The sequence below is a fragment of the Petromyzon marinus genome, chromosome 83 (genome assembly GCF_048934315.1).
Source record: "Petromyzon marinus isolate PM22_M1 ecotype Great Lakes invasive population chromosome 83, UKy_Petmar_22M1.pri1.0, whole genome shotgun sequence".
In the NCBI taxonomy this organism is placed as follows: Eukaryota; Metazoa; Chordata; class Hyperoartia; order Petromyzontiformes; family Petromyzontidae; genus Petromyzon; species Petromyzon marinus.
In genome coordinates this window covers 1,854,585-1,869,584 of record NC_133748.1, presented here as the reverse complement: position 1 = coordinate 1,869,584, position 15,000 = coordinate 1,854,585, and the positions used below count along the sequence as shown (strand labels likewise).

Here is a 15,000-nt window from a genome sequence, read left to right as displayed (position 1 = left end):
TGTATGAGTGAGTGTATGAGTGAGTGAGTGTATGAGTGAGTGTATGAGTGAGTGTATGAGTGAGTGAGTGTATGAGTGAGTGAGTGTATGAGTGAGTGTGTGAGTGAGTGTATGAGTGAGTGAGTGTATGAGTGAGTGAGTGTATGAGTGAGTGTATGAGTGAGTGAATGAGTGTATGAGTGAGTGTGTGAGTGAGTGTATGAGTGAGTGTGTGAGTGAGTGTATGAGTGAGTGAGTGTATGAGTGAGTGTATGAGTGAGTGAGTGTATGAGTGAGTGAGTGTATGAGTGAGTGTATGAGTGAGTGTGTGTATGAGTGAGTATGAGTGAGTGAGTGTATGAGTGAGTGAGTGTATGAGTGAGTGAGTGTATGAGTGAGTGTATGAGTGAGTGAGTGTATGAGTGAGTGTATGAGTGAGTGTATGAGTGAGTGTATGACTAAGTGAGTGTATGAGTGAGTGAGTGTATGAGTGGGTGTATGAGTGAGTGTATGAGTGAGTGTATGAGTGAGTGTATGAGTGAGTGAGTGTGTCTATGAGTGAGTGAGTGTATGAGTGAGTGTATGAGTGAGTGTATGAGTGAGTGAGTGTATGAGTGAGTGTATGAGTGAGTGTATGAGTGAGTGGTGAGTGAGTGGTGAGTGAGTGAATGAGTGGTGAGTGAGTGTATGAGTGAGTGAGTGTGTGAGTGAGTGGTGAGTGAGTGTATGAGTGAGTGTATGAGTGAGTGAGTGTATGAGTGAGTGTATGAGTGAGTGTATGAGTGAGTGTATGAGTGAGTGTATGAGTGAGTGGTGAGTGAGTGTATGAGTGAGTGAGTGTGTGAGTGGTGAGTGAGTGAGTGAGTGTATGAGTGAGTGAGTGTATGAGTGAGTGTATGAGTGAGTGTATGAGTGAGTGTATGAGTGAGTGTATGAGTGAGTGTATGAGTGAGTGTATGAGTGAGTGTATGAGTGAGTGGTAAGTGAGTGTATGAGTGAGTGTGTGTATGAGTGTGTGTATGAGTGAGTGTATGTATGAGTGTATGAGTGAGTGTATGAGTGAGTGAGTGTATGTATGAGTGAGTGAGTGTATGTATGAGTGAGTGTGTGTATGTATGATTGTATGAGTGAGTGAGTGTATGAGTGTATGAGTGAGTGAGTGAGTGTATGAGTGAGTGTATGAGTGTATGAGTGAGTGTATGAGTGAGTGTATGAGTGAGTGTATGAGTGAGTGAGTGTATGAGTGAGTGTATGAGTGAGTGAGTGAGTGTATGAGTGTGTGAGTGAGTGAGTGTATGAGTGAGTGTATGAATGAGTGAGTAAGTGTATGAGTGAGTGAGTGTATGAGTGAGTGTATGAGTGAGTGGGTGTATGAGTGAGTAAGTGTATGAGTGAGTGAGTGTATGAGTGAGTGTATGAGTCAGTGTATGAGTGAGTGTATGAGTGAGTGAGTGTATTAGTGAGTGAGTGTATGAGTGAGTGAGTATGTATGAGTGAGTGAGTGTATGAGTGAGTGTATGAGTGAGTGTATGAGTGAGTGTATGAGTGAGTGTATGAGTGAGTGAGTATGTATGAGTGAGTGTGTGTATGTATGAGTGTATGAGTGAGTGAGTGAGTGTATGAGTGTGTGAGTGAGTGTATGAGTGTATGAGTGAGTGTATGAGTGTATGAGTAAGTGAGTGAGTGTGTGAGTGAGTGGTGAGTGAGTGAGTGTATGAGTGAGTTAGTGTATGAGTGAGTGAGTGTATAAGTGAGTCAGTGTATGAGTGAGTGGTGAGTGAGTGAGTGGTGAGTGTGTGTATGAGTGTGTATGAGTGAGTGGTGAGTGAGTGGTGAGTGTGTGGTGAGTGAGTGGTGAGTGATTGGTGAGTGTGTGATGAGTGAGTGTATAAGTGAGTGAGTGAGTGTATGAGTGAGTGTGTGTGTGAGTGAGTGTGTGTATGAGTGTGTATGAGTGAGTGGTGAGTGAGTGGTGAGCGAGTGGTGAGTGTATGAGTGAGTGTATGAGTGGTGAGTGTGTGTATGAGTGTGTATGAATGAGTGGTGAGTGGTGAGTGAGTGAGTGTATGAGTGAGTGAGTGTATGAGTGAGTGTATGAGTGAGTGTGTGTATGAGTGAGTGAGTGAGTGTATGAGTGAGTGAGTGTATAAGTGAGTGTATGAGTGAGTGTATGAGTGTATGAGTGAGTGAGTGTATGAGTGAGTGAGTGTGTGAGTGTATGAGTGTATGAGTGAGTGAGTGTATGAGTGAGTGAGTATATGAGTGAGTGTATGAGTGAGTGAGTGTATGAGTGAGTGAATGAGTGAGTGTATGAGTGAGTGTATCAGTGAGTGAGTGTGTGTATGAGTGAGTGTATCAGTGAGTGTATGAGTGTGTATGAGTGGTGAGTGAGTGAGTGGTGAGTGAGTGGTGAGTGAGTGTATGAGTGAGTGTAGGAGTGAGTGTATGAGTGAGTGTATGAGTGAGTGAGTGTATGAGTGAGTGTATGAGTGAGTGTATGAGTGGTGAGCGAATGGTGAGCGAGTGGTGAGTGAGTGGTGAGTGAGTGGTGAGTGAGTGGTGAGCGAGTGGTGAGTGAGTGGTGAGCAAGTGGTGAGTGAGTGGTGAGTGAGTGGTGAGTGAGTGTATGAGTGAGTGAGTGTATGAGTGAGTGAGTGTATGAGTGAGTGAGTGTGTGAGTGTATGAGTGTAGGAGTGAGTGAGTGAGTGTATGAGTGAGTGAGTGTATGAGTGAGTGAGTGTATGAGTGAGTGAGTGTGTGAGTGTATGAGTGTATGAGTGAGTGAGTGTATGAGTGAGTGAGTGTATGAGTGAGTGAGTGTATGAGTGAGTGAGTGTATGAGTGAGTGTATGAGTGAGTGTATCAGTGAGTGTATGAGTGTGTATGAGTGGTGAGTGAGTGGTGAGTGAGTGGTGAGTGAGTGTAGGAGTGAGTGTATGAGTGAGTGTAGGAGTGAGTGTATGAGTGAGTGTATGAGTGTGTATGAGTGGTGAGTGAGTGAGTGGTGAGTGAGTGGTGAGTGAGTGGTGAGCGAGTGGTGAGTGAGTGGTGAGCAAGTGGTGAGTGAGTGGTGAGTGAGTGGTGAGTGAGTGTATGAGTGAGTGAGTGTATGAGTGAGTGAGTGTATGAGTGAGTGAGTGTGTGAGTGTATGAGTGTAGGAGTGAGTGTATGAGTGAGTGTATGAGTGTGTATGAGTGGTGAGTGAGTGAGTGGTGAGTGAGTGGTGAGTGAGTGGTGAGCGAGTGGTGAGTGAGTGGTGAGCAAGTGGTGAGTGAGTGGTGAGTGAGTGGTGAGTGAGTGTATGAGTGAGTGAGTGTATGAGTGAGTGAGTGTATGAGTGAGTGAGTGTGTGAGTGTATGAGTGTAGGAGTGAGTGAGTGAGTGTATGAGTGAGTGAGTGTATGAGTGAGTGAGTGTATGAGTGAGTGAGTGTATGAGTGAGTGAGTGTGTGAGTGTATGAGTGTATGAGTGAGTGAGTGTATGAGTGAGTGAGTGTATGAGTGAGTGAGTGTATGAGTGAGTGAGTGTATGAGTGAGTGTATGAGTGAGTGAGTGTATGAGTGAGTGAGTGTATGAGTGAGTGAGTGTATGAGTGAGTGAGTGTGTGAGTGTATGAGTGTATGAGTGAGTGAGTGTATGAGTGAGTGAGTGTATGAGTGAGTGAGTGTATGAGTGAGTGTATGAGTGAGTGTATCAGTGAGTGTATGAGTGTGTATGAGTGGTGAGTGAGTGGTGAGTGAGTGGTGAGTGAGTGGTGAGTGAGTGTAGGAGTGAGTGTATGAGTGAGTGTGTGAGTGAGTGAGTGTATGAATGAGTGTATGAGTGAGTGTATGAGTGGTGAGTGAGTGGTGAGTGAGTGGTGAGTGAGTGTATGAGTGAGTGGTGAGTGAGTGTATGAGTGAGTGAGTGTGTGTATGAGTGTGTATGAGTGGTGAGTGAGTGGTGAGTGAGTGGTGAGTGAGTGGTGAGTGTATGAGTGAGTGTATGAGTGAGTGTATGAGTGAGTGGTGAGTGAGTGAGTGGTGAGTGTATGAGTGAGTGTATGAGTGGTGAGTGAGTGGTGAGTGTATGAGTGAGTGTATGAGTGAGTGTATGAGTGGTGAGCGAATGGTGAGCGAGTGGTGAGTGAGTGGTGAGTGAGTGGTGAGTGAGTGGTGAGCGAGTGGTGAGTGAGTGGTGAGCAAGTGGTGAGTGAGTGGTGAGTGAGTGGTGAGTGAGTGTATGAGTGAGTGTATGAGTGAGTGAGTGTATGAGTGAGTGAGTGTGTGAGTGTATGAGTGTAGGAGTGAGTGAGTGAGTGTATGAGTGAGTGAGTGTATGAGTGAGTGAGTGTATGAGTGAGTGAGTGTGTGAGTGTATGAGTGTATGAGTGAGTGAGTGTATGAGTGAGTGAGTGTATGAGTGAGTGAGTGTATGAGTGAGTGAGTGTATGAGTGAGTGTATGAGTGAGTGTATCAGTGAGTGTATGAGTGTGTATGAGTGGTGAGTGAGTGGTGAGTGAGTGGTGAGTGAGTGTAGGAGTGAGTGTATGAGTGAGTGTAGGAGTGAGTGTATGAGTGAGTGTATGAGTGAGTGAGTGTATGAGTGAGTGTATGAGTGGTGAGCGAGTGGTGAGTGAGTGGTGAGTGAGTGGTGAGTGAGTGGTGAGCGAGTGGTGAGTGAGTGGTGAGCGAGTGGTGAGTGAGTGGTGAGTGAGTGGTGAGTGAGTGTATGAGTGAGTGAGTGTATGAGTGAGTGAGTGAGTGTATGAGTGAGTGAGTGTGTGAGTGTATGAGTGTATGAGTGAGTGAGTGTATGAGTGAGTGAGTGTATGAGTGAGTGAGTGTATGAGTGAGTGAGTGTGTGAGTGTATGAGTGTATGAGTGAGTGAGTGTATGAGTGAGTGAGTGTATGAGTGAGTGAGTGTATGAGTGAGTGTATGAGTGAGTGTATCAGTGAGTGTATGAGTGTGTATGAGTGGTGAGTGAGTGGTGAGTGAGTGGTGAGTGAGTGGTGAGTGAGTGTAGGAGTGAGTGTATGAGTGAGTGTGTGAGTGAGTGAGTGTATGAATGAGTGTATGAGTGAGTGTATGAGTGGTGAGTGAGTGGTGAGTGAGTGGTGAGTGAGTGTATGAGTGAGTGGTGAGTGAGTGTATGAGTGAGTGAGTGTGTGTATGAGTGTGTATGAGTGGTGAGTGAGTGGTGAGTGAGTGGTGAGTGAGTGGTGAGTGTATGAGTGAGTGTATGAGTGAGTGTATGAGTGAGTGGTGAGTGAGTGAGTGAGTGGTGAGTGTATGAGTGAGTGTATGAGTGGTGAGTGAGTGGTGAGTGTATGAGTGAGTGTATGAGTGAGTGAGTGAGTGTGTGAGTGAGTGGTGAGTGAGTGGTGAGTGAGTGGTGAGTGAGTGAGTGTATGAGTATGTGTATGAGTGTGAGTGAGTGTATGAGTGTATGAGTGAGTGTATGAGTGAGTGAGTGTATGAGTGAGTGAGTGTATGAGTGAGTGGTGAGTGAGTGGTGAGTGAGTGGTGAGCGAGTGTATGAGTGAGTGAGTGTATGAGTGAGTGAGTGAGTGTATGAGTGAGTGGTGAGTGAGTGGTGAGTGAGTGGTGAGTGAGTGAGTGTATGAGTGAGTGTATGAGTGAGTGTATGAGTGAGTGGTGAGTGAGTGGTGAGTGAGTGGATGAGTGAGTGTATGAGTGAGTGAGTGTATGAGTGAGTGAGTGTATGAGTGAGTGAGTGTATGAGTGAGTGTATGAGTGAGTGAGTGTATGAGTGAGTGTATGAGTGTATGAGTGAGTGTATGAGTGAGTTTATGAGTGAGTGAGTGGTGAGTGAGTGGTGAGTGAGTGAGTGTATGAGTGAGTGTATGAGTGAGTGTATGAGTGAGTGTATGAGTGAGTGAGTGTATGAGTGAGTGAGTGTATCAGTGAGTGAGTGTATGAGTGAGTGAGTGAGTGTATGAGTGAGTGTATGAGTGAGTGTATGAGTGAGTGGTGAGTGAGTGGTGAGTGAGTGGTGAGTGAGTGAGTGTATGAGTGAGTGAGTGTATGAGTGAGTGTATGAGTGAGTGAGTGTATGAGTGAGTGAGTGTGTGAGTGGTGAGTGAGTGTGTGAGTGAGTGGTGAGTGAGTGGTGAGTGAGTGGTGAGTGAGTGGTGAGTGAGTGAGTGTATGAGTGGTGAGTGAGTGAGTGTATGAGTGAGTGTATGAGTGAGTGTATGAGTGAGTGAGTGAGTGGTGAGTGAGTGGTGAGTGAGTGGTGAGTGTATGAGTGAGTGAGTGAGTGTATGAGTGAGTGAGTGTATGAGTGAGTGAGTGTATGAGTGAGTGAGTGTGTGAGTGTATGAGTGTATGAGTGAGTGAGTGAGTGTATGAGTGAGTGTATGAGTGAGTGAGTGTATGAGTGAGTGAGTGTATGAGTGAGTGTATCAGTGAGTGTATGAGTGTGTATGAGTGGTGAGTGAGTGGTGAGTGAGTGGTGAGTGAGTGTAGGAGTGAGTGTATGAGTGAGTGTGTGAGTGAGTGAGTGAGTGTATGAGTGAGTGTATGAGTGAGTGTATGAGTGGTGAGTGAGTGGTGAGTGAGTGGTGAGTGAGTGGTGAGTGAGTGTATGAGTGAGTGAGTGTGTGTATGAGTGGTGAGTGAGTGGTGAGTGAGTGGTGAGTGAGTGGTGAGTGAGTGGTGAGTGTATGAGTGAGTGTATGAGTGAGTGTATGAGTGAGTGGTGAGTGAGTGAGTGAGTGGTGAGTGTATGAGTGAGTGTATGAGTGGTGAGTGAGTGGTGAGTGTATGAGTGAGTGTATGAGTGAGTGAGTGAGTGTGTGAGTGAGTGTGTGAGTGAGTGGTGAGTGAGTGGTGAGTGAGTGGTGAGTGAGTGAGTGTATGAGTATGTGTATGAGTGTGAGTGAGTGTATGAGTGTATGAGTGAGTGTATGAGTGAGTGTATGAGTGGTGAGTGAGTGGTGAGTGAGTGGTGAGTGAGTGTATGAGTGAGTGGTGAGTGAGTGTATGAGTGAGTGAGTGTGTGTATGAGTGGTGAGTGAGTGGTGAGTGAGTGGTGAGTGAGTGGTGAGTGAGTGGTGAGTGTATGAGTGAGTGTATGAGTGAGTGTATGAGTGAGTGGTGAGTGAGTGAGTGAGTGGTGAGTGTATGAGTGAGTGTATGAGTGGTGAGTGAGTGGTGAGTGTATGAGTGAGTGGTGAGTGAGTGAGTGTGTGAGTGAGTGTGTGAGTGAGTGGTGAGTGAGTGGTGAGTGAGTGGTGAGTGAGTGAGTGTATGAGTATGTGTATGAGTGTGAGTGAGTGTATGAGTGTATGAGTGAGTGTATGAGTGAGTGAGTGTATGAGTGAGTGAGTGAGTGTATGAGTGAGTGAGTGTATGAGTGAGTGGTGAGTGAGTGGTGAGTGAGTGGTGAGCGAGTGTATGAGTGAGTGAGTGTATGAGTGAGTGAGTGAGTGTATGAGTGAGTGGTGAGTGAGTGGTGAGTGAGTGGTGAGTGAGTGTATGAGTGAGTGAGTGTATGAGTGAGTGTATGAGTGAGTGTATGAGTGAGTGGTGAGTGAGTGGTGAGTGAGTGTATGAGTGAGTGTATGAGTGAGTGAGTGTGAGTGAGTGAGTGTATGAGTGAGTGAGTGTATGAGTGAGTGTATGAGTGAGTGAGTGTATGAGTGAGTGTATGAGTGTATGAGTGAGTGTATGAGTGAGTGTATGAGTGGTGAGTGAGTGTATGAGTGAGTGTATGAGTGAGTGAGTGGTGAGTGAGTGGTGAGTGAGTGAGTGTATGAGTGAGTGTATGAGTGAGTGTATGAGTGAGTGAGTGTATGAGTGAGTGAGTGTATGAGTGAGTGAGTGTATGAGTGAGTGAGTGAGTGTATGAGTGAGTGTATGAGTGAGTGTATGAGTGAGTGGTGAGCGAGTGGTGAGTGAGTGGTGAGTGAGTGGTGAGTGAGTGGTGAGTGTATGAGTGAGTGTATGAGTGAGTGTATGAGTGAGTGAGTGTATGAGTGAGTGAGTGTATGAGTGAGTGAGTGTATGAGTGAGTGTATGAGTGAGTGAGTGTATGAGTGAGTGAGTGTATGAGTGAGTGTATGAGTGAGTGAGTGTATGAGTGAGTGTATGAGTGAGTGTATGAGTGAGTGAGTGAGTGTATGAGTGAGTGAGTGAGTGGTGAGTGAGTGGTGAGTGAGTGGTGAGTGAGTGTATGAGTGAGTGAGTGTATGAGTGAGTGAGTGTATGAGTGAGTGGTGAGTGAGTGGTGAGTGAGTGGTGAGTGAGTGTATGAGTGAGTGTATGAGTGAGTGTATGAGTGAGTGTATGAGTGAGTGTATGAGTGAGTGAGTGTATGAGTGAGTGTATGAGTGAGTGAGTGGTGAGTGGTGAGTGAGTGTATGAGTGAGTGTATGAGTGAGTGTATGAGTTAGTGGTGAGTGAGTGAGTGAGTGGTGAGTGAGTGAGTGAGTGGTGAGTGAGTGAGTGGTGAGTGAGTGGTGAGTGAGTGGTGAGTGAGTGAGTGAGTGGTGAGTGAGTGAGTGGTGAGTGAGTGGTGAGTGAGTGGTGAGTGAGTGAGTGTATGAGTGAGTGTATGAGTGAGTGGTGAGTGTACGCTCACCTTTGAGGGCTACACGCGTTAGGTCGAGTGACTTCACCACCTCGTTAAGCCGGTCCCCAGATGCTTGGTCCTGAACTTCACTCAAATGGTGCTCCTCCAACTCCACGGGAACTGCAGCCGCCTGGTGGACACAGCACTCAGCTACCACCACCCCGCTCAGCTACCAACACTCAGCTACCACTCAGCTACCAACACTCAGCTACCAACACTCAGCTACCTACCACTCAAATGGTGCTCCTCCAACTCCACGGGAACTGCAGCCGCCTGGTGGACACAGCACTCAGCTACCACTCAGCTACCACCACTCAGCTACCACTCAGCTACCAACACTCAGCTACCACTCAGCTACCTACCACTCACCTACCACTCACACACACCACTCAGCTACCTACCACTCAGCTACCAACACTCAGCTACCACTCAGCTACCACCAACACTCAGCTACCACTCAGCTACCTACCACTCACCTACCACTCACACACACCACTCAGCTACCTACCACTCAGCTACCACTCAGCTACCTACCACTCACCTACCACTCACACACACCACTCAGCTACCACCACTCAGATACCACTCAGCTACCACCACCCCGCTCAGCTACCTACCACTCAGCTACCACTCAGCTACCACCAACACTCAGCTACTTACCACTCAGCTACCTACCACTCAAATGGTGCTCCTCCAACTCCACGGGAACTGCAGCCGCCTGGTGGACACAGCACTCAGCTACCACTCAGCTACCACCAACACTCAGCTACCACTCAGCTACCAACACTCAGCTACCAACACTCAGCTACCAACACTCAGCTACCAACACTCAGCTACCTACCACTCACCTACCACTCACACACACCACTCAGCTACCTACCACTCAGCTACCACCAACACTCAGCTACCTACCACTCAGCTACCACCACTCAGCTACCACTCAGCTACCAACACTCAGCTACCACTCAGCTACCTACCACTCACCTACCACTCACACACACCACTCAGCTACCACCACTCAGATACCACTCAGCTACCACCACCCCGCTCAGCTACCTACCACTCAGCTACCACTCAGCTACCACCAACACTCAGCTACCTACCACTCAGCTACCTACCACTCAAATGGTGCTCCTCCAACTCCACGGGAACTGCAGCCGCCTGGTGGACACAGCACTCAGCTACCACTCAGCTACCACCAACACTCAGCTACCACTCAGCTACCACTCAGCTACCAACACTCAGCTACCTACCACTCAAATGGTGCTCCTCCAACTCCACAGGAACTGCAGCCGCCTGGTGGACACAGCACTCAGCTACCTACCACTCAGCTACCACTCAGCTACCACCAACACTCAGCTACCTACCACTCAGCTACCTACCACTCAAATGGTGCTCCTCCAACTCCACGGGAACTGCAGCCGCCTGGTGGACACAGCACTCAGCTACCACTCAGCTACCACTCAGCTACCACTCAGCTACCAACACTCAGCTACCTACCACTCAAATGGTGCTCCTCCAACTCCACGGGAACTGCAGCCGCCTGGTGGACACAGCACTCAGCTACCACCACCCCGCTCAGCTACCACTCAGCTACCTACACTCAGCTACCACTCAGCTACCACCACCCCGCTCAGCTACCAACTACTCAGCTACCACTCAGCTACCTACCACTCACCTACCACTCACACACACCACTCAGCTACCTACCACTCAGCTACCTACCACTCAGCTACCAACACTCAGCTACCACCACCCCGCTCAGCTACCTACCACTCAGCTACCTACCACTCACATACCACTCAACTACCAACACTCAACTACCAACACTCAGCTACCAACACTCAGCTACCAACACTAAGATACCTACCACTCAGCTACCACTCAGCTACCACTCAGCTACCAACACTCAGCTACCTACCACTCAAATGGTGTTCCTCCAACTCCACGGGAACTGCAGCCGCCTGGTGGACACAGCACTCAGCTACCACTCAGCTACCACTCAGCTACCAACACTCAGCTACCACTCACACATACCACTCAGCTACCAACACTCAGATACCAACACTCAGCTACCAACACTCAGCTACCAACACTCAGATACCAACACTCAGCTACCAACACTCAGCTACCAACACTCAGATACCAACACTCAGCTACCAACACTCAGCTACCTACCACTCAGCTACCAACCACTCAGCTACCAACACTCAGCTACCTACCACTCAGCTACCACCACTCAGCTACCACCAACACTCAGCTACCTACACTCAGCTACCACTCAGCTACCAACACTCAGCTACCTACACTCAGCTACCACTCAGCTACCACCAACACTCAGCTACCACTCAGCTACCAACACTCAGCTACCACCAACACTCAGCTACCTAACACTCAGCTACCAACACTCAGCTACCACCACTCAGCTACCTACCACTCAGCTACCACCACTCAGCTACCAACACTCAGCTACCTACCACTCAGCTACCAACACTCAGCTACCAACACTCAGCTACCAACACTCAGCTACCTACACTCAGCTACCTACCACTCAGCTACCAACACTCAGCTACCAACACTCAGCTACCTACCACTCAGCTACCTACCACTCAGCTACCAACACTCAGCTACCAACACTCAGCTACCTACCACTCAGCTACCTACCACTCAGCTACCTACCACTCAGCTACCAACACTCAGCTACCAACACTCAGCTACCTACCACTCAGCTACCTACCACTCAGCTACCTACACTCAGCTACCACTCAGCTACCTACCACTCAGCTACCTACCACTCAGCTACCAACACTCAGCTACCTACCACTCAGCTACCAACACTCAGCTACCTACCACTGACAAAACACCACTCAGCTACCTACCACTCAGCTACCTACCACTCAGCTACCTACCACTCAGCTACCAACACTCAGCTACCAACACTCAGCTACCACTCAGCTACCTACCACTCAGCTACCACTCAGCTACCTACCACTCAGCTACCAACACTCAGCTACCTACCACTCAGCTACCTACACTCAGCTACCAACACTCAGCTACCAACACTCAGCTACCAACACTCAGCTACCTACCACTCAGCTACCAACACTCAGCTACCTACCACTCAGCTACCTACCACTCAGCTACCAACACTCAGCTACCAACACTCAGCTACCTACCACTCAGCTACCAACACTCAGCTACCTACACTCAGCTACCTACCACTCAGCTACCTACCACTCAGCTACCAACACTCACACACCACTCAGCTACCAACACTCAGCTACCTACCACTCAGCTACCAACACTCACACACCACTCAGCTACCACTCAGCTAACACTCAGCTACCACCACTCAGCTACCTACCACTCCCACATACCACTCAGCTACCTACCACTCAGCTACCTTCCACTCAGCTACCAACAATCAGCTACCAACACTCAGCTACCTACCACTCAGCTACCAACACTCAGCTACCACCACTCAGCTACCTACCACTCAGCTACCACTCAGCTACCACTCAACTACCAACAGTCAGCTACCATCACTCAGCTACCAACACTCAGCTACCTACCACTCAGCTACCTACCACTCAGATACCACCACTCAGCTACCTACCACTCAGCTACCACTCAGCTACCAACACTCAGCTACCTACACTCAGCTACCAACACTCAGCTACCTACACTCAGCTACCAACACTCAGCTACCTACACTCAGCTACCAACACTCAGCTACCAACACTCAGCTACCTACCACTCAGCTACCAACACTCAGCTACCAACACTCAGCTACCAACACTCAGCTACCACCAACACTCAGCTACCAACACTCAGCTACCTACCACTCAGCTACCACCACTCAGCTACCTACACTCAGCTACCAACACTCAGCTACCAACACTCAGCTACCTACCACTCAGCTACCAACACTCAGCTACCAACACTTAGCTACCTACCACTCAGCTACCAACACTCAGCTACCAACACTCAGCTACCTACACTCAGCTACCACTCAGCTACCACCACTCAGCTACCAACACTCAGCTACCAACACTCAGTTACCAACACTCAGCTACCTACCACTCAGCTACCAACACTCAGCTACCAACACTTAGCTACCTACCACTCAGCTACCAACACTCAGCTACCAACACTCAGCTACCTACCACTCAGCTACCAACACTCAGCTACCTACCACTCAGCTACCTACAACTCAGCTCCCTACCACTCAGCTACCTACCACTCCCACATACCACTCAGCTACCTACCACTCAGCTACCAACACTCAGCTACCTACCACTCCCACATACCACTCAGCTACCTACCACTCAGCTACCTACCACTCCCACATACCACTCAGCTACCTACACTCAGCTACCAACCACTCAGCTACCTACACTCAGCTACCAACACTCAGCTACCACTCAGCTACCTACCACTCAGCTACCAACACTCAGCTACCTACCACTGACATACCACCACTCAGCTACCATCACCCTGCTCAGCTACCACTCCCACATACCACTCAGCTACCAACACTCAGCTACCACTCAGCTACCTACCACTCACACATACCACTCAGCTACCACCACTCAGCTACTGAGTGAGTGACAGAGTGACTGGCTGAGTGAGTGAGTGACTGACTGACTGAGTGACTGAGTGAGTGACTGAGTGACTGAGTGACTGAGTGAGTGACTGACTGACTGACTGAGTGACTGACTGAGTGACTGACTGACTGAGTGACTGAGTGACTGAGTGAGTGACTGAGTGACTAATTGAGTGAGTGACTGACTGACTGAGTGACTGAGTGACTGACTGAGTGACTGAGTGAGTGACTGAGTGACTGACTGAGTGAGTGACTGACTGAGTGACTGAGTGAGTGACTGACTGAGTGAGTGACTGACTGAGTGACTGACTGACTGAGTCACTGACTGAGTGACTGAGTGACTGACTGAGTGAGTGACTGAGTGACTGACTGAGTGACTGACTGACTGACTGAGTGACTGACTGAGTGACTGACTGACTGAGTGACTGACTGAGTGACTGACTGAGTGACTGACTGAGTGACTGAGTGACTGACTGAGTGACTGACTGAGTGACTGACTGACTGACTGACTGAGTGACTGACTGAGTGACTGACTGACTGACTGACTGAGTCACTGACTGACTGACTGACTGAGTGACTGACTGAGTGACTGACTGACTGACTGAGTGACTGACTGAGTGACTGACTGAGTGACTGAGTGAGTGACTGACTGACTGAGTGACTAACTGAGTGAGTGACTGACTGAGTGACTGACTGAGTGACTGACTGAGTGACTGAGTGACTGAGTGACTGACTGAGTGACTGACTGAGTGACTAACTGAGTGACTGAGTGACTGAGTGACTGACTGAGTGACTGACTGAGTGAGTGACTGACTGACTGACTGACTGAGTGACTGACTGACTGACTGAGTGACTGACTGAGTCACCTTAAAGACTTCACGAACAGAGTTCATGAGTTCCGGACCGACTCCATCGCCCGGAATGACGGTGACCTTGTAGTGACCTTCAGGCTTGATGACGTCACCCTGGTGACACACGGGGGGGAGGGGGGGGAGATGTGGGGGGAGGGGTGTGTGTGTGTCTGTGTGTGTGTCTGTGTGTGTGTGTCTGTGTGTGTGTCTGTGTGTGTGTGTAGGTGTGTGTGTCTGTGTGTGTGTGTCTGTGTGTGTGTGTCTGTGTGTGTGTGTGTGTCTGTGTGTGTCTGTGTGTGTCTGTGTGTGTGTGTGTGTAGGTGTGTGTGTGTCTGTGTGTAGGTGTGTGTGTGTCTGTGTGTGTCTGTGTAGGTGTGTGTGTGTGTGTGTCTGTGTGTGTGTGTAGGTGTGTGTGTCTGTGTGTGTGTCTGTGTGTGTGTGTGTCTGTGTGTGTGTGTGTCTGTGTGTGTCTGTGTGTGTAGGTGTGTGTGTGTGTCTGTGTGTGTGTGTCTGTGTGTGTGTAGGTGTGTGTGTCTGTGTGTGTGTAGGTGTGTGTGTCTGTGTGTGTGTCTGTGTGTGTGTGTCTGTGTGTGTGTGTCTGTGTGTGTGTGTGTGTCTGTGTGTGTGTGTGTCTGTGTGTGTCTGTGTGTGTGTCTGTGTGTGTCTGTGTGTGTCTGTGTGTGTGTGTCTGTGTGTGTGTCTGTGTGTGTCTGTGTGTGTGTGTCTGTGTGTGTCTGTGTGTGTCTGTGTGTGTCTGTGTGTCTGTGTGTGAGTGTGTCTGTGTGTGAGTGTGTCTGTGTGTGTGTCTGTGTATGTGTGTGTGTGTGTCTGTGTGTCTGTGTGTGTCTGTGTATGTGTGTGTATGTGTGTGTGCCTGTGTGTGTGTCTGAGTGTGTGTGTGTCTGTGTGTCTTTGTGTGTGTGTGTCTGTGTGTGTGTCTTTGTGTGTGTGTGTGTGTCTGTGTGTGTGTGGCTGTATGTGT

The 15,000-nt window shown here is 48.8% G+C and overlaps 1 protein-coding gene across 4 annotated transcripts in view; it reads right to left on the bottom strand.

Moving 5' to 3' along the window:
• Positions 1 to 15,000, bottom strand: part of IDH3B (isocitrate dehydrogenase (NAD(+)) 3 non-catalytic subunit beta) — a 64,325-nt gene that overhangs the window by 42,636 nt on the left and 6,689 nt on the right. For all 4 annotated transcript variants that reach the window (XM_032980026.2, XM_032980023.2, XM_032980024.2 and 1 more), the window contains exons 3-4: positions 14,034 to 14,132; positions 8,571 to 8,691 (exon numbers count right to left, since the gene is read on the bottom strand). In XM_032980026.2, the coding sequence (XP_032835917.1) occupies positions 8,571 to 8,691; positions 14,034 to 14,132 (220 nt within the window). The remainder of the gene's footprint in view (positions 1 to 8,570; positions 8,692 to 14,033; positions 14,133 to 15,000) is intronic.